Source organism: Mustelus asterias, chromosome 5 (genome assembly GCF_964213995.1).
Source record: "Mustelus asterias chromosome 5, sMusAst1.hap1.1, whole genome shotgun sequence".
Classification (NCBI taxonomy): Eukaryota; Metazoa; Chordata; class Chondrichthyes; order Carcharhiniformes; family Triakidae; genus Mustelus; species Mustelus asterias.
This window is the reverse complement of record NC_135805.1, coordinates 15,030,291-15,051,734: the sequence shown is the minus strand read 5'-3', so window position 1 is coordinate 15,051,734 and position 21,444 is coordinate 15,030,291. Positions and strand designations below refer to the sequence as shown.

Here is a 21,444-nt window from a genome sequence, read left to right as displayed (position 1 = left end):
AGAATATGTTCTATTTAAGAAATAATAAGCAAAGGAGTAACAAGAGTGAGATCTGCTTGTGTATTAATATTTAAATGGAAGCTCATGAAACAGCCAACAATGGTGTCGGATGTGCAAGTCAGTGGATTGAAGCTTTTCTTTCCTTCATCTTGTTCGTGCTCTTTATTATAGACCAGTTAGACTGACATCGGTGGTGGGAAAATGCTGGTGGGGAGTGAATTATTAAGGATGTAATAACTGAGCATTTGGAAAGTGGTGACAGGATCGGTCCAAGTCGGCATGGATTCACTAAAGGGAAATCATGCTTGATAAATCTTCTGGAATTTTTTGAGGACGTGACCAGTAAATTGGGCAAGGGTGAACCAGAGGATATTGTGTATCTGGACATCCAAAAGGCTTTTGACAAGGTTCTTCACAAGAGATTAGTGAGCAAAATCAAAGCTCATGGTATTGGAGGTAATGTATTGATGTGGATAGAGAACTGGTTGACAGACAGGAAGCAGAGTATGGGAATAAACAGGTCCTTTTCAGAGTGGCAAGTAGTGACTAGTGAGGTACCACAGGATTCGATACTGGGACCCCAGCTATTCACAATATACTTTAATGATTTGGACGAAGGAACTGAATGCAATATCTCCAAATTTGCAGACGACACTAAGCTGGGTGGCAGTGTGTGCTGTAAGGTGGATGCTAAGAGGCTGCAGGGTGACTTGGACAGGCTGGCTGAGTGGGCAAATACTTGGCAAATGCAGTATAATGTGGATGAATGTGAGGTTATCCACTTTGGTGGCATAAACAGGAAGGAGAATTATTATCTGAATGGTGGCAGTTTAGGAAAAGGGGAAGTGCAACGTGACCTGGGTGTCATGGTGGAACAGTCGCTGAAGGTTGGCACGCAGGTACAGCAGGCGGTGAGGAAAGCTAATGGCATGCTGGCTTTCATAGCAAGAGGTTTTGAATGTAGGAGTAAGGATGTCTTGCTGCAGTTATACAGGGCCTTGGTGAGGTCACACCTTGAGTATTGTGTGCAGTTTTGGTCTCCTAGTCTGAGGAAGGGCATTCTTGTCATTGAGGGAGTCCAGTGAAGGTTCACCAGACTGATTCCTGGAATGGCAGGACTGACATATAAAGAGAGACTGGATCGACTGGGCTTGTACTCACTGTGCAAGTGGGGCACAGGTTCACGTTTTTTTTTCTCTATTCTACCCTCAACATGCTGCTGTAGGGTGGAGAAAGTGCATAATGAAAGATAGGTTGCTTTCTGTGGTAAATATGTTGGTGCATCCTCACTTCTGACTAAAGGTATCCAAGAAAATAGTTAAAAGTCTGCCTTCCTTTATGCCTGCCTCAGATGACCACAAGGAAGAGGAAACTAGATTGATTATACAGCTGCACACAGCGTATTACCGAAGAAAATATATGTTTTTCCAGCTGATTGTTGAATATCTCATTTTGCAAAATTTGAAGTGAGGACTTGGAGTTTGACAGAAATCAAATGGCCATCGGGTGACTAAACCAGTTACACAAGACGGATTAGGTGCAAATTTACAGATTTGCCTAATGTTAGTCTGATGAATGTGCTCAGTCAGAGCAACTCCCTTCAGTGTATTCCTTTTTAAAAGTGCTTTTAAATAAAGAATGAGGCTATCGATCACTTGTGGATATAAAAAAATTAAACACCATGAAATCCATTGGTCTTGTTCATTGTAACCAACTATATTTTCTGTCAGTTTTTTCTCATTTGGAAAGTCTTGAGGAATCATCTTGTAACAAGGGAGGCAAACGAGAGCAGACTTTTTTAATGTTCTTCCATTTCTTCAGGTGTAGTGAATTGAGCCGAATTCTTCTTTTGCTCTAGTTGGTGGGAGGGGTGTCTTTGCCTAAAAAATCAGATCTGGAATGGTCCTGATGAGGATACAGAAATTTGTTTGAAGGGTCTGGTTTATTCCAAATCCACAGCAGTTGAGACTTCTGCATGAAATCAAACTTGAATTTTCGACCAAGTTCTGACAACAGACTGCATCTCTCAGAATCTGAGTCCACAAGAGGCCCTCCAGCCCATCGAGCCTGCACTGACACATGAGAAACACCTGGAGTACCTACTAATCCCATTTTCCAGCACTCAGCCCATAGCCTTGAATAGTTATGACATGCCAAGTGCTCATCCAGGTAGTTTTTAAAGGATGTGAGGCATCCCGCTTCTACCACCCTCCCAGGCAGCACATTCCAGACCGTCACCACCCTCTGGGTATAAAGGTTTTTGTCACATCCCCACTAAACCTCCTTCCCAAACCTTTAACCTGCATTCCCTTGTGACTGATCCTTCAACCAAGGGGAACTAAGGGCTCCTTATCCACTCTGTCCATGCCCCTCATAATCTTGTACACCTCGATCAGGTCGCCCCTCAGTCTTCTCTGCTCCAACGAAAACAAATCAAGCCTATCCAATCTCTCTTCATAACTTAAATGTTCCATCCCAGGCAGCATCCTGGTGAATCTCCTGTGATCCCCCTGTGCAATCAAATCCTTCCTATACTGTGGCAACCAAAACTGTACACATACTCCAGCTGTGTCCTCACCAAAGTTCTATACAACTCCAACATGACTTCCCTGCTTTTGTAATCTGTCTCAATTGATAAAGGCAAGTGTCCCCAAATGCCTTTTTTACTACCCCAATAACATGCCCTTCTATCTTCAGAGATCTATGGACAAACACACCAAGGTCCCTTTGTTCCACAGAACTTCCTAGTGACATGCTGTTCATTGAATACTTGTCCAATTACTCCTTCCAAAGCGTATCACCTCACACTTTTCAGGGTTAAATTCCATCTGCCACTTATCTGCCCATTTGACCATCCCATCTCGCTGTCTTGAGGCAAATCAGAGTGGATAAATCCCCAGGACCGGACAGGGTATTCCCACAGACCTTGAGGGAAGCTAGTGTTGAACTTGCAGGGGCCCTGGCAGACATATTTAAAATGTCAGTTTTCACGGGGGAGGTGCCGGATGATTGGAGGGTGGCTCATGTTGTTCTGTTGTTTAAAAAAGGTTCCAAAAGAAATCCGGGTAATTATAGGCCAGTAAGTTTGGTGTCGGTGGTGGGCAAGTTATTGGAAGGTGTGATAAGGGATAGGATCTACAAATATTTGGATAGACAGGGGCTTATTAGGGAGAGTCAACATGGCTTTGTGCGTGGTAGGTCATGTTTGACCAATCTATTTGAGTTTTTCGAGGAGGTTACCAGGAAAGTGGATGAAGGGAAGGCGGTGGATGTTGTCTACCTGGATTTCAACAAGGCCTTTGACAAGGTCCCTCATGGGAGGTTAGTTAGGAAGGTTCAGTCGCTAGGTATACATGGGGAGGTAGTAAATTGGATTAGACACTGGCTCAATGGAAGAAGCCAGAGAGTGGTTGTGGAGGATTGCTTCTCTGAGTGGAGGCCTGTGACTAGTGGTGTGTTGCAGGGATCGGTGTTGGGTCCATTGTTGTTTGTCATCTATATCAATGATCTGGATGATAATGTGGTAAATTGGATCAGCAAGTTTGCTGATGATACAAAGATTGGAGGTGTAGTGGACAGTGAGGAAAGTTTTCAAAGCTTGCAGAGGGATTTGGACCAACTAGAAAAATGGGCTGAAAAATGGCAAATGGAATTTAACGCAGACAAGTGTGAGATATTGCACATTGGAAGGACAAACCAAAGTAGAATGTACAGGGTAAATGGTAGGACTCTGAAGAGTGCAGTTGAACAGAGGGATCTGGGAATACAGGTACAGAATTCCCTAAAAGTGACGTCACAGGTGGATAGGGTCGTAAAGAGTGCCCTTGGTACATTGGCCTTTATAAATCGGAGTATCGAGTATAAAAGTTGGAGCGTTATGGTAAGGTTATACAAGGCATTGGTGAGGCCGAATTTTGAGTATTGTGTACAGTTTTGGTCACCTAGTTACAGGAAGGATGTAAATAAGGTTGAAAGAGTGCAGAGAAGGTTCACAAGGATGTTGCCGGGACTTGAGAAGCTGAGTTACAGAGAGAGATTGAATAGGTTGGGACTTTATTCCCTGGAGCGTAGAAGATTGAGGGGAGATTTGATAGAGGTGTATAAGATTTTGATGGGTATAGATAGAGTGAATGCAAGCAGGCTTTTTCCGCTGAGGCTAGGGGAGAAAAAAACCAGAGGGCATGGGTTAAGGGTGAAAGAAGAAAAGTTTAAAGGGAATATTAGGGGGGGCTTCTTCACGCAGAGAGTGGTGGGAGTGTGGAATGCGGGGTAAAGTGGTAAATGCGGGGTCACTTTTAACATTTAAGAAAAACTTGGACGTGTTCATGGATGAGAGGGGTGTGGAGGGATATGGTCCAAGTGCAGGTCAGTGGGACTAGGCAAAAAATGGTTCGGCACAGACAAGAAGGGCCAAAAGGCCTGTTTCTGAGCTGTAATTTTCTATGGTTCTATGGTTCATCTGTATCATCTTGTAGCCCAAGACACACAACCTCACTGTTAACCTCTCGACCGATCTTTGTGTCATCCACAAACTTAATAATCATAACCCCAAAAAGTAATCAATATCGTTTATATGAATGGTGAATAATAAGAGACCCAGCACCGATCCCTGTGGTGCGAGACACTGGCTTCCTGTCACTAAAGCAGCCTTCTGTCATCACCCTGTCTCCTACCATTAAGCCAATTTTGAATACACCTTCTCAAGTTATCCTGTATCCCACGTCCATTTGTCTTCATTATAAGTCTCCCATGTGGAACTTTGTCAAAGGCTTTGCTGAAATCCACATAGATTACATCAACTGCACTACCCTCATCTACATCTGGTCACCTCAAAAAAATTCAATCAAATTTGTTAGGCATGACCCCCCCCCTGAAAAAGCCATGCTGACTATCCTTGATCAGCTTTGCCTCTCTAAATGGAGAATGATTCTCTCCTTCAGAATCTTCTCCAATAGTTTCCCTACCACTGATGTGAAATTCACTGGCCGGTAATTCCCTGGCTTCTCTTTACAATCCTTCTTAAATAGTGGGACCACAATAGCTTTTCTCCAGTCCTCTGGCACCTCCCTGTGAGAAGTTTAACAACACCAGGTTAAAGTCCAACAGGTTTATTTGGTAGCAAAAGCCACACTAGTGTGGCTTTTGCTACCAAATAAACCTGTTGGACTTTAACCTGGTGTTGTTAAACTTCTTACTGTGTTTACCCCAGTCCAACGCCGGCATCTCCACATCATGACCTCCCTGTGGCCAGAGAGGAATTAAAAATTTGGGTCAGAGCTCCTGCAATCTCCTCCCTAGCGCCTCACAGCAGCCTGAGACACAATTCATCTGGGACCTTGTCCACTTTGAAGCCTGCCAACACCTCCAATACCCTGTCACAATCTGTCAATTTGATCGAGAGCCTTGCGGCCTCCAAGTTCCATGCCTTCATCCTCATTCTCTTGGATGAAGACTAATGTGATGTATTTGTTCAACACACTACTGATGTCCCCTGATTCCACTCTTGGATTGCCGCCTTGGTCCCCAATGGGCCCTACTCTTCCCTTGGTTATCCTCTTCCCATTGATATACTTATAGAATATCTTGGTATCTTCCCTACTTTTACTGGCCAGAGCTTTACATATCCTTTTATTGCTCTCCTAATTGCTTTCTTAAGCTCCACCTTGCACTCCACTAATGTCCCTGCTGATTTGCTCTCCTTATACTTGTTAAATGTGCTTCTCTTCTTTCTCATCATATCCTGAATATCTCTGGTCGTCTATGGTTCTCTGGGGTTGTTACTCCTTCCTATCACCCTAAAGGCAACATGTTGGGCCTGTATCCTCCCCATTTCCTTTTTGAACACTCCTCACTGCAGATTTCCCCACTAGTAGCTGTTCCCAATGTATCTTGGCCAGATCCTGCCCTATTTTACTAAAATCTGCTCTTCCCCAATCCAAAATTTTTTTTTTTGCAACTTGTCTATTTCCTTGTTCATAACAAGCCAAAGTTGTACCATGTTGTGATCACTATCACTGAAATGCTCCCCCACCACAGCCTCAACCACCTATCCCGCTTCATTCCCCAGAATTAGGTCCAGCACTGCTCCCTCCCTTGTTGGACTCTCCACACGTTGACCTAAAAAGTTCTCCTGTACATATTTCAAGAAATCCACTCCATCCAAGCCCTTAACACCATGTCTATCCCAATTAATGTTGAAATGATCTAATATCATTACCCTATTGACATTGTTTTTACACACCTTCACGAATTGCGCACATATTTGCTGCTCAATTTCCTGCTGACTATCAGGGGTCTATACTAAAAAGCTAACCATGTGGCTGCCCCTTTTTTTAAATTCCTAAACTCTACCCACAAAGCTTCATTTGATGCCCCCTCCAGGATATCATCTGTCCTTACTGCAGTAACTGACTCCTTAACTAATGGGGCAATGCCTCCTCCTCTTTTATCCCCTCCTGTCTCACCTGAAGATTCTATATCCTGAGATGTTGCACTGCCAATCCTGCCCCTCCTCAACCATGTCTCTGTGATGGCTACTATATCTCAATTCCACATATCAATTTTGCCCTTAGCTCATCTGTTTTACCTGCAATACTCCCGGCATTAAAGTCAAGGCCATGCAGCCTTTGAAACTTAATACAGCTGTACTGCCTCTAACTTGACTGTTTTACTGTTTTATGCTGTGTCCCTATTCTGCTCACAGTCTGTGTGCCCTCCCCCTGCTGAATTAGTTTAAACTTCTCCCAACAGCACTAGCAAACCCGCCCGCAAGGATGTTAATCCCGCTCTGGTTCAGATGTAGACCGACCCACTTATTACAGGTCCCACCTTCCCCAGGAACGGTCCTAGTGACCCAGAAATCTGAAACCCTCCCTCCTGCACCAACTCTATCGCCACGCATTCATCTGTGCTCTTCTCCTATTTCTGTGCTTGCTAGCACTGGAGATAATCCAGAGATTACAACCCGAGAAGTCCTGTTTTATAGTCTATTACCTTAGCTCCGTGAATTCTTGGTGCAAGACCTCATCCCTCTTTCTGTCTGTCATTGGGATCAACATGCACCATGACCTCTGCCTTATCACAGCTCCCCCCTTCAGGATACCCTGTAGCCATTCAGTGACATCCCGGATCCTAGCACTAGGGAGACAGCACCATCCTGGAGTCACATTGATGGCCGCCGTTGCGCCTGTCTGTTCCCCCGACTAGAGAATCCTGTTCCCCCGACTATAAAATTAGTCATGAACTGGCACCAAATGAAAAGCAAGGAATTAGGATCAGGAGTTGTTCATTCAGTTCATTGAGCCTGCTTTGCCATTCCAGGGCAGCTTTATGTGTTGTCCATTGTTGAGGTGAAGGGTTTGGGTTTGAGCGGTGGTCTTAGGTTTGACTAAGATAGTTCCAACCATAGAGAATAAAGGAACAGAGAATGAGATCCTGGAAGACAATACTGCATTAAACTACAAATGCACAGCAAGCTCTTTAGTATCTTGTGTGGGGTTATGGGGAAGATCTTTTGGCTACAGACTTTGTCAGATGTGGTAAGTGGTCCATGTCTGAGATGTTATCGTGAGACAGAAATATTAACTTGTATTTCAGGTGATGCCAGTCCTGGTTATTTTTAGTATTTTTTATTCAACTAGATCTATTTTAACTCTTATGGGTAAGTGTAGGGAGTTTACATGTTTGATACAGCTTTTGAATTGCAAAAGTAAATTAATGTTCGTTCTCTTTCAGAAAATAACGCATACAGCTTTGGCCGGACAACTATAGCAAACCTGAATTCTGGGTATGCATCCTTAAACCTAAACAATGGCTCCCATTCGATTAAAGATTGTGTTGTCATTCAAAGAGCAACCTATGTATGAAATTTGAAAAGGCTCTATCTTTTTTTTAAATTGTTCCCTTCCACCTCCATTTGCCCCCTCCCCTACCCTCTTCCTTCTCTCACCTCCTGTTCTAAAAGTAGCAGCTGGTACCAGGGCTCAGTTGCATGGGTGCCCTGAACTATCTGGTACCTCGCTCAAAAACCATTCAATGTGAGAGTTCTTGCCAGGCCATTGGGTTATTGAACTTTTGTCTGGTGTTCTTGTCATTGCATTCGTTTTCTAACAAGAATTGAGAAATAATGATTAGATGTGGGAGTCTCGACTTGGTGCTTTTCCTGTCCTGCCCTATCTAGGATCAACTAATTCAGTAAATTCTGCGATTTGAACCAGGATATTTTCCTGGTCTGTATAGCTGCCCTGCAAATCCACGGCATGCTCTTTGGCTTCCAAACCATTGGGGAAGCCCTGACACCATTTTCTATCTGAGGTAAGGGCCAAACGACTTGCTCTAGGGGTTTCTGTCAATCCGCATGGTTTGCATGTTAATGGATAAGCTTATAGGGTAAGTTCATCAATTTTTTAATTTCACAGGATGTGATCTTTGCTAGATTGGCCAGCATTTATTGCCCATCCCTAATCGCCCTTGAGAAAGTGGCGGTGAGCTGCCTTCTTGAACTGCCGCAGTTCAGGAGGTGTAGGTACCTCAGTGCTTTTAGCAAGGGACTTTCAGGATTTTGACCCAACAACAGTGAAGGTACAGCAAAATACTTCTAAGTCAGAATGGTTTGGAGGGGAACTTATGTGTTCTGTTGCATGTGCTGCCCCTTGTCCTTCAAGTGGTAGAGGCTATGAGTTTGGACGGTGCTGATGAAGGAGCCTTGGTGTGTTGCTGCGGTGCATCTTGTAGATGGTACACATTGCCACTGTATATGGATGGATGGTGGAGGGAGTGAATGTTGAAGATAGTGGATGGGGTATCAATCAAGCGGGCTGCTTTGTCCTGTATGGTGTCGAGCTGCACTCAGGCAAGTGGAGAGTATTACATCACACTCGTGCCTTCTACCACATAGATGTTGGATAAACCTTATGCAGTCAGGAGAGGAATGGCTTGGTGCAGAGTTCCCAGTCTCTGTTCTGCTCTTGTAGCCTCAGTATTTAACTTGCTGATCCAGTTCAGTTATTGGTCCATTGTTACTTCCAGGATGTTGGGGGAATCCATCGAATGCCGTTGAATGTCATGTGGAGATGATTGAATTCTCTCCTGTTGCAAATGTTAATTTCCTGGTACTTGGTGGCACAAATGTGACTTGCCACTTATCAGCCCAAGCCTGAATGTTGTCCAGGTTATGCTGTATATGCTTCAATATCTGAGGAGTGCAGCTACTTAAGATCTGAGTGTGAGGAACAGTGTAATCTCAGGTGGGCTAATTGGAATAAAACAAAAAATATCAGTGAAAACCAGTTGATGTGAAGGTGAGGATTTAAATGCAGATAGGTTTTGTAATGTTGACTCTTGGCTTGTACACGAATCGTGGGTGGCGAGTTTTAGGTGGTATTTTAGGGCATCATCTGTATGGCACTTTTATGCAGATATGTTTATCTGAGTCAGCCCTGTAACCTTTCTCCATTTTAAAACAGGAATGATCTGCTGTGGCTCCATACGGCTTTTTCTTTCCTGTATCTGCTTCTCACAGTCTATAGCATGAGGCGACATACCTCAAAAATGCACTACAGAGAAGATGACTTGGTGAGTATTGAAAAAAATATTCTTTAATCCATTATACTCCTGCAGTGAGCCAACCCAAACTCATTCACTAGTTGTTATTTAATTGACTCTGGACTGAAGATTTCCTAATGTTGGTTGCATTATTAGTTGTAATAAATCAGTTCATGGTGGCTGGAACTGTATGCTGATTTTGCATGCACTAATTTCTAAACTAGTGTTTGTAATGGCACTAAAGATCTACATGCTTCCTCTGGGTGCTGCAGCATTTCATCCATTTGTAATGTTTCTGGCAGTATTCAGTATGAAATTGAACAATGCAATCCAAGTGAAACCCAGTCCAGTCCCTATTTTGCGCTGAGTTAACACAAACCAGGGATATAAATGGACAGACATCTGGTCAGAAAGCTGCTGGCACTCACTGTATAGCCTCCTACATGATGAACGGGCTTGATGCTGGAGGGGCATCAGTATTTGTGGAACTTGTACCGGCATGAAACAGTTCTTCCAAAAGAGAACCTCCCTGGTGCATCAATTTCATGATGTGGAGATGCCGGCGTTGGACTGGGGTAAGCACAGTAAGAAGTCTCACAACACCAGGTTAAAGTCCAACAAGTTTATTTGGTATCCAAATGCACTCCAAATAAACCTGTTGGACTTTAACCTGGTGTTGTGATACTTCTTACTGTGCATCAATGTCAGTCATTCTTGGTGGTCTCGAAGGCAGTATCCCATTCTTTCCCTCTTCTACATCATCTTTTCCTTTTTAACCTTAACTCAAACCATCTTACCTTGCCTTTGCTACTTGTGATGCTCTACTTGCAGGTTACTTAGGGGCGGCAGAGTGGTTAGCACTAGCTTCCCGGCTTGGGTCATTGTCTGTGTAGAGTTTGCACGTTCTCCCCGTGTCTGCGTGGGTTTCCTCCAGATGCTTCGGTTTCCTCCCACTGTCCAGAGACATGCGGATTAGGTGGATTGGCCGTGCTAAATTGCCCCTTAGTGTCAGGGGGACTAGCTGAGGTAAATGTATGAGGTTGTGGGAACAGGGCCTGGTTGGGATTGTGGTCGGTGCAGACATTTTGGGCCGAATGGCCTCCTTCTGCCCTGTAGGATTCTATGATTCTACCTGTTCCAGAATCTGTGCAAATGGTCCTTTGCAGCTGGAGTCTAAAACATATCCCCTTGATTTTTGAGCGTAGACATCCTGCAGTATTTTCCCATTTAATATAACAAAAATTTATTTATTGAAAGATAAAAGTGGAGTGTTAGAATGTATGGAATGTTCAATACCAATATTCCACATAGGAAAATAACTGAACAGGGAGTGCGATATAGGTGAAAGTAGACAATTTGTGGACAATGAGTCTGGGTGGAATGCTCTTTCAGAGAGCCAGTGCAGACTCTATGGGCCAAATGTCCTCCCTCTGCACTGCCAAGATTCTGTGATTTGGTGTGATGGGGAATGTTTAACACTTCAGAGATTAATCTGGAAAACAGCCCTTCGACTAAACTAGATGCAATAAAGGGTATATCTTTATAGGGCATATGCAAGAACAGATGTTGGCTATTTTGTGTTGGATGACAGATGATATTGGAACACTGTCGAGCTTGCAGAGATGTTGAAGCCAGAGCATGTTTAAGAAATGATAAATTCATCCAAGTTTAATATAGTAACATTTGGAGGAGGAGAGATAAGATTATCCATGCAACGAGTGTAGTGGGCAAATTAGTTTAACAAATAATGCTTTAATTGGGACAAGGGTAGGGGAGTAATGATGGGAGGAGATGATTTGTGACTTGGCATGTTTGTTGGAAGAATTCATTTTTGAATGATATGATGCAGGTGGAAATTCTGTAATTAATCTTTGGAAACACAAGTTTGACATTTCCTTATTTAGATTTTGTTGGCCAAGGGAAAACAGAAGTATGAGGTATAATAATGGATTAATGTACTTCCTACAGGAAAGACAGTGACAGCCACTTATAAATAGCTTATTGGCAATGGTGACTTGTATGCTTAGGGAATAAGGCCTGGTGTCTAACGTGTGAGTAACGTTAATACAAATCCATATGTATGTCTCCAGTCTTGAATCCTGATCGTTTGCCCTAGTCAGCTGTGTATAAATTATTCCTGGGTTATTTAGGGCATTGTGCAATAAATAGTCTTGATACAAACTGTTGACATATTTGGTCATCACAAGAAGAATCTGCAATGTTTGGTTTCTACCTGGTCTGCTGTAGCTTTTCTATTTTAAAATGTGTTATGTATGTGCCTTAGACTCCAGATATATTGCTGAAGTGAAGCCTGAGTAAGGCATGGCTTAAAAATACAAAATTCATTTGCACCAGAATATCACAAATAACTGTGCTCAGTCTGCCGCTCTTCTTTTCCCCATCATTCCCTTACTTGTTGAGGAAATACTGATTTGCCTTTGTCCAACAGTGATTTTACGGAGTAGTGCATCATTCCAAGGTGCTTCTCAAGAGCCTTAATCAATACACATTTGATATTTTGCTACATAAAAATGTATTCGAGCCAGGAGAGCAGTTTTAAGGAGTCCCGTGAAGGAGGAGAGCGAGATGAAGATTTTTGAGGAAGGAATTCCAAAATCTAGGATCTAGGCAATGGAAGACTGGACAAAGAGTTCTTTATGGATTTTAAGCCTTTTTGAAGAAACCCCAGCAGTCTAATTAGCTCAAAAAGAAAGCACTTGTTTTTATGGTTGGCTGTTAGAGATTAAATGAGTCACTCCAAGTATTTGTGGAAACCATATTGATGTGGTTAGAAATGTGGGACAGGCTACTGTACTGAGCACTCTACTGTATTGAGTTGAGAAATCTGGCCAATCCTTTGCAATGTCTTTTTTTTTGTAGGTAAAACGCACTTTATTCATAACTGGATTATCAAAATATGCAGAACCAGATAAAATAAAACAACATTTTCAGTAAGTACAATTTCAGCTGTCTTACTGTTAATGATTTAAAGACTGTTCTTGGAGAGAAGGAACAAAAGAAAAAGAAAGCTGCAAAGAGCAGTTGTTATGGAATACAGTTCCTTGCATTTTCAGTGCTTTTAGCAACAGTATCACCTTTCCAAAATTGTCCCAGCTGCTTTCCCAGTCTTTTCTCACAATTCAGATCTCAAAGGATTCGTCCCTGGCTTTTTGCACATCCTCTAATTCTTCAATTTCTTCCCTGTATCTCTGTAATCTCAGAAATGCAGAGCGCTAAACGGTTCAAGCACGATCTAGTCTGACTGTTTTACTGTAGCTAGGTCAGCAGTCTTATTGCTGGCTGGGAATGGTTGGGCATATTGAATGCCAAGTCTGCCATTTATTTAAATACCAGTTGGCTAGCTTTCCAGCCTTTCTGCGGAACTTAATACTCGCTATCATCAATTTTCATCTGCCATTCTTCCACTTGTGTATATTTTTCTGACCTTGTAGTAATTCCCAAGCTGAATATTGTCCAGTTTAGTATATCTGCAAATTTGACCAATATGCATTGGACTTCTGAATCCAAGTCATGACATAAATTAGAAAAAATAGTGATCCCAACCCCAGTGGAGTGGAATGGCCACTCCCCTCCGCACTTCCAATTGTTCTTCCCTTTTTCCCATCCTCTCTGCCAAAATGAATCCCATCATGCTGTCCTGCACTGAATGCCCTCTCTGTCACGTATCCACCTATTGCACCAGCCTATATCCTCTTGAAGTTTGTTACTGTCTTACAGCACTTCCAGGTTTTGTGTCAGTTGCAAATTTTGAAATTGTGCAGTGTCCCCAAGCCCATCATTAATGTATATGAAAACAGTATTGGTCCGAGTATTTAAACTGGAGAACAGCACTGTATACTTTCCTCCAATTGTTGAAACAACAGCTGCCTTCTGTCACCTACCCAATCTTATATCTACTACTCTGCTCCTTTAACCCATAAAAGTTTAATTTTGTGGCACTTGATCAAGTAATTAAGCAAACTCTTTAGCAAGACCTGGTCACCATACCAGCTTGGAGCTGATAAGTGGAAATAACATTCAAACCTCGCTAGTGCTGAACAGTGACCATTCCCAACAAGATGGGTTAATCATTTCCCAATATTATCCTCCTGATCCCCCACTAGCAACATCCTGGAGGTTAACATTGACCAGAAGCTGAATTGGGCCAGCCATGTTAAAACTGTGACTACAAGACCAGATAGAAGGCTGGATAATCTGCAGTGAGTAACTCACCACCTGACTCCAATACCTTACTACCGTCTATCTACAAGACGCAAGTCAAGAGTGTGATGCAATCCTTCACTCTGGTATCACACCTGTATTTAGGTTGCATTGAAGCAGTTCAGATGGTTTTAGCTGACTAGTACTGCAGGGCTGGAATCTAATCATGGGGTTCAAATGTTTTAGGAATAGAACATTTGTATATCTGGGAGTGATTACAGGACTAAAAGCTAACTCAGAATATGAGCTGATCCACATTGGTCCATAGAGTATTCATTCTTCAGCCTAGTAAAACGGTATATTTGAATCTTTAAACAATGCAGTATCATCGTGTTATATGGGAAGCAGTGATATTGCTGTTTGTTTAATTGATGCTATGTACTTTGCAGAGAAGCTTACCCAGACTGCACGGTTTATGAAGCCCGACTCTGCTATAATGTGGCACGGTTGATGCGCCTTGATGCAAACAGGTAAGTAACTCGTGTTAGGATGGTAATGACTTCCCTGCTACATTTTTATGACAATCCAGCTGGTTTTTGTGACTTTTTTTTCCTGGTGTTGGCACATATTATAAATCTCAATTCACTTCCAAAGCTTTCCATAGAGGCACTCATGACCTCTGGGTTACTAGTCCGATACTGTAACTTTGTATGCCAACCATCTGGTTCCAAGGCCTTATCTTCTGTGTCTACAGAGAAAGTTCAATACATACTGAACAGCACAATGACATAGTGGTTAGCACTGCTGCCTCAGAGCCAGGTACCCAGGTTCAATTCCGGCTTGGATGGTTGTCTGCATGGAGTTTGCACGTCCTCCCCGTTTCTGCGTGGATTTCCTCCGGCTGCTCTGGCTTCCTCCCACAGTCAAAAGATGTGCAGGTTAGATGGACTGGCCATGCTAAATTGCCCCTTAGTATCCCAAGAAGTCTTAAGTTAGGGGAATTAGCAGAATAAATACATGGGGTTATGGGGATAGGTGCTGGGTAAAATGAATGGTTGGAGAGTTGGTGCAGACTTGATGGGCCAAATGGCCACCTTCCGCACTATAAGGATTCTACTGCATTGTATCATGAAGGTCAGTGAGTGACTATTAGAGAGTAAGCATGAAGTTGCTAGTTTTCCCTGTTAAGGTGCAAGTCAGTGCCAAAGGGAGATCGTGCTATTGTATGTTTGATTTTTATCATTGCTCTTTTGAAATGTTATATTTCAGGCGAAAAGCTGAGCGCAGTCGGAACTATTACTCTAAAGAAGAAACACCAGTTATGATAAATCCCAAACCCTGTGGTCAGTTATGCTGTTGTGTTATTAAAGGTTGTGAGGAGGTAGGTAAAGTGCTTCTAATAAAAGTACTGGTTCTCATTTCATTGGTAAATTGGGGCGGCACAGTAACACAGTGGTTAGCACTGCTGCCCCCTCACAGCGCCAGGGACCCGGGTTCGATTCCCGGCCTCGGGTCACTGTCTATATGGAGTTAGCACATTCTCCCCATGTCTGCATGGGTTTCCTCCGGGTGCTCCAGTTTCCTCCCACAGTTTGAAAGATGCTGGTTAGGTGCATTGGCCATGTTAAATTCTTCTTCCGTGTACCCAAACAGGCATCGGAGTGTGGTGACTAGGGGATTTTCAAAGTAACTTCATTGCAGTGTTAATGTAAGCCTACTTGTGAGTAATTAAAAAAATAAAAATTTTCTTCCTATGAAACCAAAATGTATTAAATAATGAGCTAAATTAAAGCCTTTGTGAAAACCATATCAGAAAGTCTTGGACAACACCTAGATCACTGAGACGAAATGGCAGTTTACACAAAGCGCTTGTTTTGCTATGACTGACATGGATGAATTGATGTTCGTGTGGGTGGGGTACGGTGCAAAAATTGCTTGTCTTCTATTCTTCTCCAAATTGACAAGTTTATTTTGTGTAATTCTGAAGGGACCAAGTCTAAATTTACCGAAGCACTTTGCACCTTTTTGTCAGTTGGGCTTCTCTTGTCCATAATAATGAAGAACGTTCCTCTTTTCTGCAGGAAAATGCAGTGGAATATTACACTAAATTAGAACAGAAACTCAAGGAGGAGTATGTGAAAGAAAAGGAAAAAGTGTATGAGAAACCGCTTGGTATGGCTTTTGTAACTTTCCAAAATGAAGCCACAGCAGCTCGGTAAGTCAAGTTTACAAATCTGAGCATTGTAGACACACACAGCCCATAGAAAGCACACATGCCAGTATTGTCTGGCTACTCATGGCTATTGCAAAAGTTGAGAAGTTCAAACCAAAGGCAGATATTAATGATCAGTTGACAGCATGAGATTAAAACAATAATGTAAACTTTATAGATAACCAGGGACAATCTTAGAACAAAAAAAAAGCACTAACGAAGGGAGGACTAGCTGCATCCAAGCCACAGAGGAATAAGGAGAATTGTGAAGAAGCAACTGTTGAGAATTGTTTGAAATCAATGGGCAGGGAGAGGGTCGGAAGGAAAAAGATGCAAGATGAGAGAGATGTTGGGGGAGCAGTGGATTGACAAGTTAACAGGCTAGAATGGACATGACCCAGGGAGTTACCATGATAAAGGGCCAGGACTAACCAGAAGTTTGGGGATTTCAAGGGCAAATATCTACATTTAAAGGGAGGCGATGGCCTAGTGGTATTATCACTAGATTATTAATCCAGAAACTCGGCTAATGTTCTGGGGACCCAGCTTCTAATCCCGCCATGGTAGAATTTGAATTCAATTTAAAAAAATCTGAAATTAAGAATCTACTGACGACCATGAAACCACTGTTGATTGTTGGAAAAACCCATCTGGTTCACTAAAGTCCTTTAAGGAAGGAAATCTGCCGTCCTTACTGGTGTGGCCTACATATGACACCAGAACCACAGCAATGTGGTTGACTCTAAACTGTCCCCGGGCAACTAGAGATGGGCAATAAACGCTGGCCAGCCAGTGACGCCATGTCCCATGAATGAATTTTAAAAATTAAATATAAATGCACTAATTGTCCAAGATGTCAGAACTGGAAGGCTTTTCAGCAGTACACAACTGCAATGTAGTCGCAATATTGTCAGAAGCTCGAAGAAATCCTGCAATGAGTAATTCATCTCTTGACTCCATAAAGGCTGTCCACCATCTGCAAGGTACAGATGCGGAGGTGTGATTGCCTGGATGAGTGCAGCTCCAACTACACCCAAGTAGCTCTGCACCATCCAGGAAAATGCGGGCTGCTTAATTAGCACCCCATCCACAGACATTAACTCCCTCCACCACTGATGTATAGTGGCAGCAGTGTGTACCATCTACAAGATGCACTGTAGGAATTCACCAAGGCTTCTTGGACATCACCTTCCAAACTCACGACTGCTACATCTTGAAGGACAAGGAGAGGAAACACATAGGGAAAATGACTGCCTGGAAGTTTCCCTCCAAGCCACTCACCATCTTGGAAATATATCGCCATTCCTTCGCAGTTGCTGGGTTGAAATCCTGCAGTTCCCTCCCTAACAGTACTGTAGGTGTACCGACACGATGTAGACTGCAGCAAATCAAGAAGGCAGCTCGCCGCCACCACCTTGGGCAACTGGGGATGAGCAATAAATGCTGGCCTAGCCAGTGATGCTCACATCCCATGATTTGGTCAGGCAGAGCCAACGTGGCTTTGTGCAAGGGGAATTGTACCTAATTAATCTAATTAAGGTTCTTGGCTGGGAAGGCAAATGACCTAGTGGCGTTATCGCTAGACTATTATTCCAGAAAAAAAAGCAAAATACTGCAGATGCTGGAATCTGAAACAAAAACAGAAAATGTTGGAAAATCTCAGCAGGTCTGACAGCATTTGTGAGGAGAGAATAGAGCCAATGATTTGAGTCTAGATTACCCTTCATCAGAGTTCTGCCTCACAGCACTAGGGACCTGGGTTCGATTCCCGGCTTAGGTCACCGTCTGTGCGAAGTCTGCACGTTCTCCCCGTGTGTGTGTGGATTTCCTTCCCCGGGTGCTCCAGTTTTCTCCTACAGTCCGAAAGATGTGCTGGGTTAGGTGAATTGGCCGTGCTAAATAAAGAGCCATTAATTTTGCCTTGTGACCATTTTTTCCCTTTTTGACACTATTGTTTTTTTTAATGTTTGTACACTCTGCCCCTTCCTATCACACTCTAGGTATCATTACTGAAATAGCTGACTTGTAATGCTGCCTTATCCTTTTGCTTTGTAAGCCTACATACTCCTTCTACAGAATCATCCCCTGCTCTCTTTAGTTGAAAGCCCTCTCTACTTCCTGAGTTATGCAGTTTGCAAGAGCGCTGGTCCCAGCACGGTTCAGCCCCCACTTTCCCTGGTACTGATGCCAGTGCCCCATGAACCAAGACCTACTTCTCCCATGCCAGTCATTGAGCCACATATTCGTCTCTCCATTTTATATACCCAATGCCAATTTACACACGGCTCAACCAATAATCCAGGGATTATAATCTTGGAGGTTCTGCTGTTTAATTTGGTGCCTAGCTCCTCAAACTGCCTGTGCAAAACCTTGTTCTACCTATGTTGCTGATACCTACATGGACCAGGACAACTGCAAGTTTACTCCAGCCCAGAGCAAATGTCCCGAACCCTGGGACCAGGCATGCTTTCTCCCTTGAGTCAGCCGTGACTCCATTGGCTGCTTTATGTGAGCCAAATGAATAAAGGCCGCTTGCTATCTGCACAGACCCAACGGGTCACCCACACCTGCAATACAAAGATGTCTATTAGCGAGGCTCCTGGTGACTGGGATCAGAATCAATGCATGAGAAGTCTGACCAGGGTGCTTGGAGATGAGCATTTAGGACTGGCACAGTAGTTCGCACTGCTGCCTCACAGCACCAGGGACCCAGGTTCGATTCCCGTCTGCGGAGTCTGCACGTTCTCCCCATGTCTGCATGGGTTTCCTCCGGGTGCTCTGGTTTCCTCCCACAGTTTGAAAGATGTGCTGGTTAGGTGTATTGATCCGAACAGGCTCTGGAATGTGGCGACTTGGGGAATTTCACAGTAACCAATGGAGCCTTATTTGTGACTAATAAATAACTTTTTTTTAAAACCTGAGGGCGTGGAAAAAACAGAGGACAAAATAAATAGAAGGCGGAAAAAAGGGCCCATCCAGATGAAAAATATATCAGTCAACCTTGGGCCAGTGCTATTCATCTAGCTGAGGAATGGACTGCCACACTTGAATCGCCCTTTTACAGCCACAGTAGATGGTGTTCAATACATCCTGGGCTTGCAGTCCATCATCTCCAGAGATGGATGGATGCCATTGATTAGAATATAAATTTCCATTGAGGTGACATTGACCAAATGGGAATAGAGTAAATGCATTCAGCTGAGTGCTCATATTGGCTGACCTGCAATGGACTAAACACTCTCCTCCTGTGGTGAAACTCCTGGAATTGTAAAATTCAATCTTCAATGTATTTCAGCATCATACTTTAGGAAGGATGTGAAGGTGTGAAAGATTACAAATCCTCCATGGGAATGATTACTTGGAAAGATTGGAAAAGTTGGAGAAGGTTGAGACGTATTGGAAATCATGAGGGCTGTGGACAGAGCAGATGGGGAGAAACAGTTCTAATGTGTTGAAGGGTGGAGAAGAGGGTTCTGATTTAAGGTGATTGGCAAAAGAAGCTACGTTAATATGAGGAAATTCTTTTTCATGTTGCAAGTGGTTAGGATCTGGAATGCAATCCCTGAGAATGTGGCGGCAGTGTCAACTGAGGCATTCCGGAAGGACATGGACACTCTCTGAAAGATTTGCAGGGAAGTGGCAGTAGGTAAATTGCTCCTTCAGTGTGCTAGCACAGACATGGAGTGCTGAATGGCCTCCTCTGCTGTAACCATTCTATGATATCCATTGTACTTACCAAGGAACTGGAGAACGCGCCTGTTTAAGTCTCAGGTTGTGTCATTTGATCTTTTATCACTTTCCATAATCGCTTGCTAGTATTCCTTATTCTTTCAGACAGCGGTTATTATTTCTGAATAGTTGATAGAAAATTACTGAAATTCAGTCTTGCTATTGCATCACCTTTCTAAAACTTCATCTAGAATGTCCCCGTGCTTAGGGTGTTATGGTTATTGATGCCAAAACCTAAGTGGAAACCAACAAAACTTGACACAGCAAATCTACTATATTTTATGATGTGATTACCTGGCTGTGATTACCCTATTCTCAGCTGGCCGGTGGAGTTGCATTTATACATATCGTCTGCAAGAATAAGGCAGGTTTTCAGGAGTTTCAAGGGCGAGATGCATCTTGAGATTGATGCCGAATGATCATTCTTTGGTTTTATGATGTCAGCTTAAACCTTGTGTTGTCCCACACACAATGCCTTGCAGTTTGTGTCACGCAGCGTCTTTGACCTTGCAGTCAGTTTGTGACTCTATATTGTCGGCTCAGGAATCTGTGGTTCCTAGAATATGCATGAAGAGATCCAATGGTGTTGGTGACGCCTGTTCAAATGAACATGTTGCTTCCTATGAACCTGTTTTTTTTTAATGTTGTTTGGCTTTGGTCCGTGCAGAAGCGCATTGCCATCACACCGAAACAGGCTACTGATTTGAAGTGCACACACGCTTTCTTTTATTCATTCGTGGTACATGGGCATCGTTGGCTGGCCAGCATTTATTGCCCATCCCTAGTTGCCCTTAGAGGGTAGTTGAGAGTCAACCACATTGCTGTGGCTCTTGCCAGACCAGATAAGGAAGCAGATTTCCTTCCCTAAAGGACATTAGTGAACCAGATGGGTTTTTCTGACAATTTTTTAAAAATTTATTCGTGGGACATGGGCGTCGCTGGCTGGCCAGCATTTATTGCCCATCCCAAGTTGCCTTTGAGAAGGTGATGGTGAGTTGCCTTCTTGAATCGCTGCAGTCCATGGGCTGTGGGTTGACCCACAATGTCGTTAGGGAGGGAATTCCAGGATTTTAACCCTGGCAATGGTTTCATGGTCATCAGTAGATTCTTAATTCCAGATTTTTTTTTTATTGAATTCAAATTCCACCATCCGCCGTGGCGGGATTCAAACCTGGGTCCTTAGAGCATTAGCTGAGTTTCTGGATTAATAGTCCAATACCACTAGACCATCGCCTCCCCTTTCCTGTAGAAGCACATGACTTGCTCATAAAGAATGCTTTGGTACAGGTTTGCAAGAGGGCAGGTTTACGGGCACCTCAGATATGCATAAGAGATTAACCAGCTCTAACCATGCAGTTTACTAACACGAGCATTAATGAGCTTCCTACTTCTAGTCCAGCAAGTATTACTCAAAAGATATTAATCTGTAGGTTTATCTGAAGCTCAGTGAGTACAAGTAGAAATCCCAATGTTAAAGTGACAGATTGGTTTCAGCATATCCAAATCTTAATGATGTGTGCATTGCATAGAGCTCTGGCCTTTTGAAATGATGCATTATCCAACTTAACATGGAAGATTTAGCTTTACCTTTGCACCTAATTTTATTCCCATAGAATTCTCAGAGACTTCAATGCCTGCAAGTGTCAAGGCTGTATGTTCAGTGGAGAGCCTCAGCGATCTTCGAATAGTGAGTTTCTCCACGCTTCAAACTGGAGTGTGAGCTATGCTCCCGATCCCCACAATATTTACTGGTAAGTTATTGTCGGTCTTGAAAGCAGGTAACCTTCAAATGTGAATTA

The 21,444-nt window shown here is 43.2% G+C and overlaps 1 protein-coding gene across 2 annotated transcripts in view; it reads left to right on the top strand.

Moving 5' to 3' along the window:
- LOC144493377 (mechanosensitive cation channel TMEM63B-like) overlaps window positions 1–21,444 on the top strand; it is an 80,956-nt gene that overhangs the window by 3,855 nt on the left and 55,657 nt on the right. Inside the window, exons 2-8 of one of the 2 annotated variants that reach the window (XM_078212204.1) lie at window positions 7,735–7,786; window positions 9,465–9,573; window positions 12,424–12,494; window positions 14,154–14,234; window positions 14,974–15,085; window positions 15,786–15,919; window positions 21,259–21,396. In XM_078212204.1, coding sequence (XP_078068330.1) covers window positions 7,735–7,786; window positions 9,465–9,573; window positions 12,424–12,494; window positions 14,154–14,234; window positions 14,974–15,085; window positions 15,786–15,919; window positions 21,259–21,396 — 697 coding nt within the window. Of the gene's footprint in view, window positions 1–7,734; window positions 7,787–9,464; window positions 9,574–12,423; window positions 12,495–14,153; window positions 14,235–14,973; window positions 15,086–15,785; window positions 15,920–21,258; window positions 21,397–21,444 lie in introns of those variants that run through there. The other variant, XM_078212205.1, reaches the window with a different exon arrangement.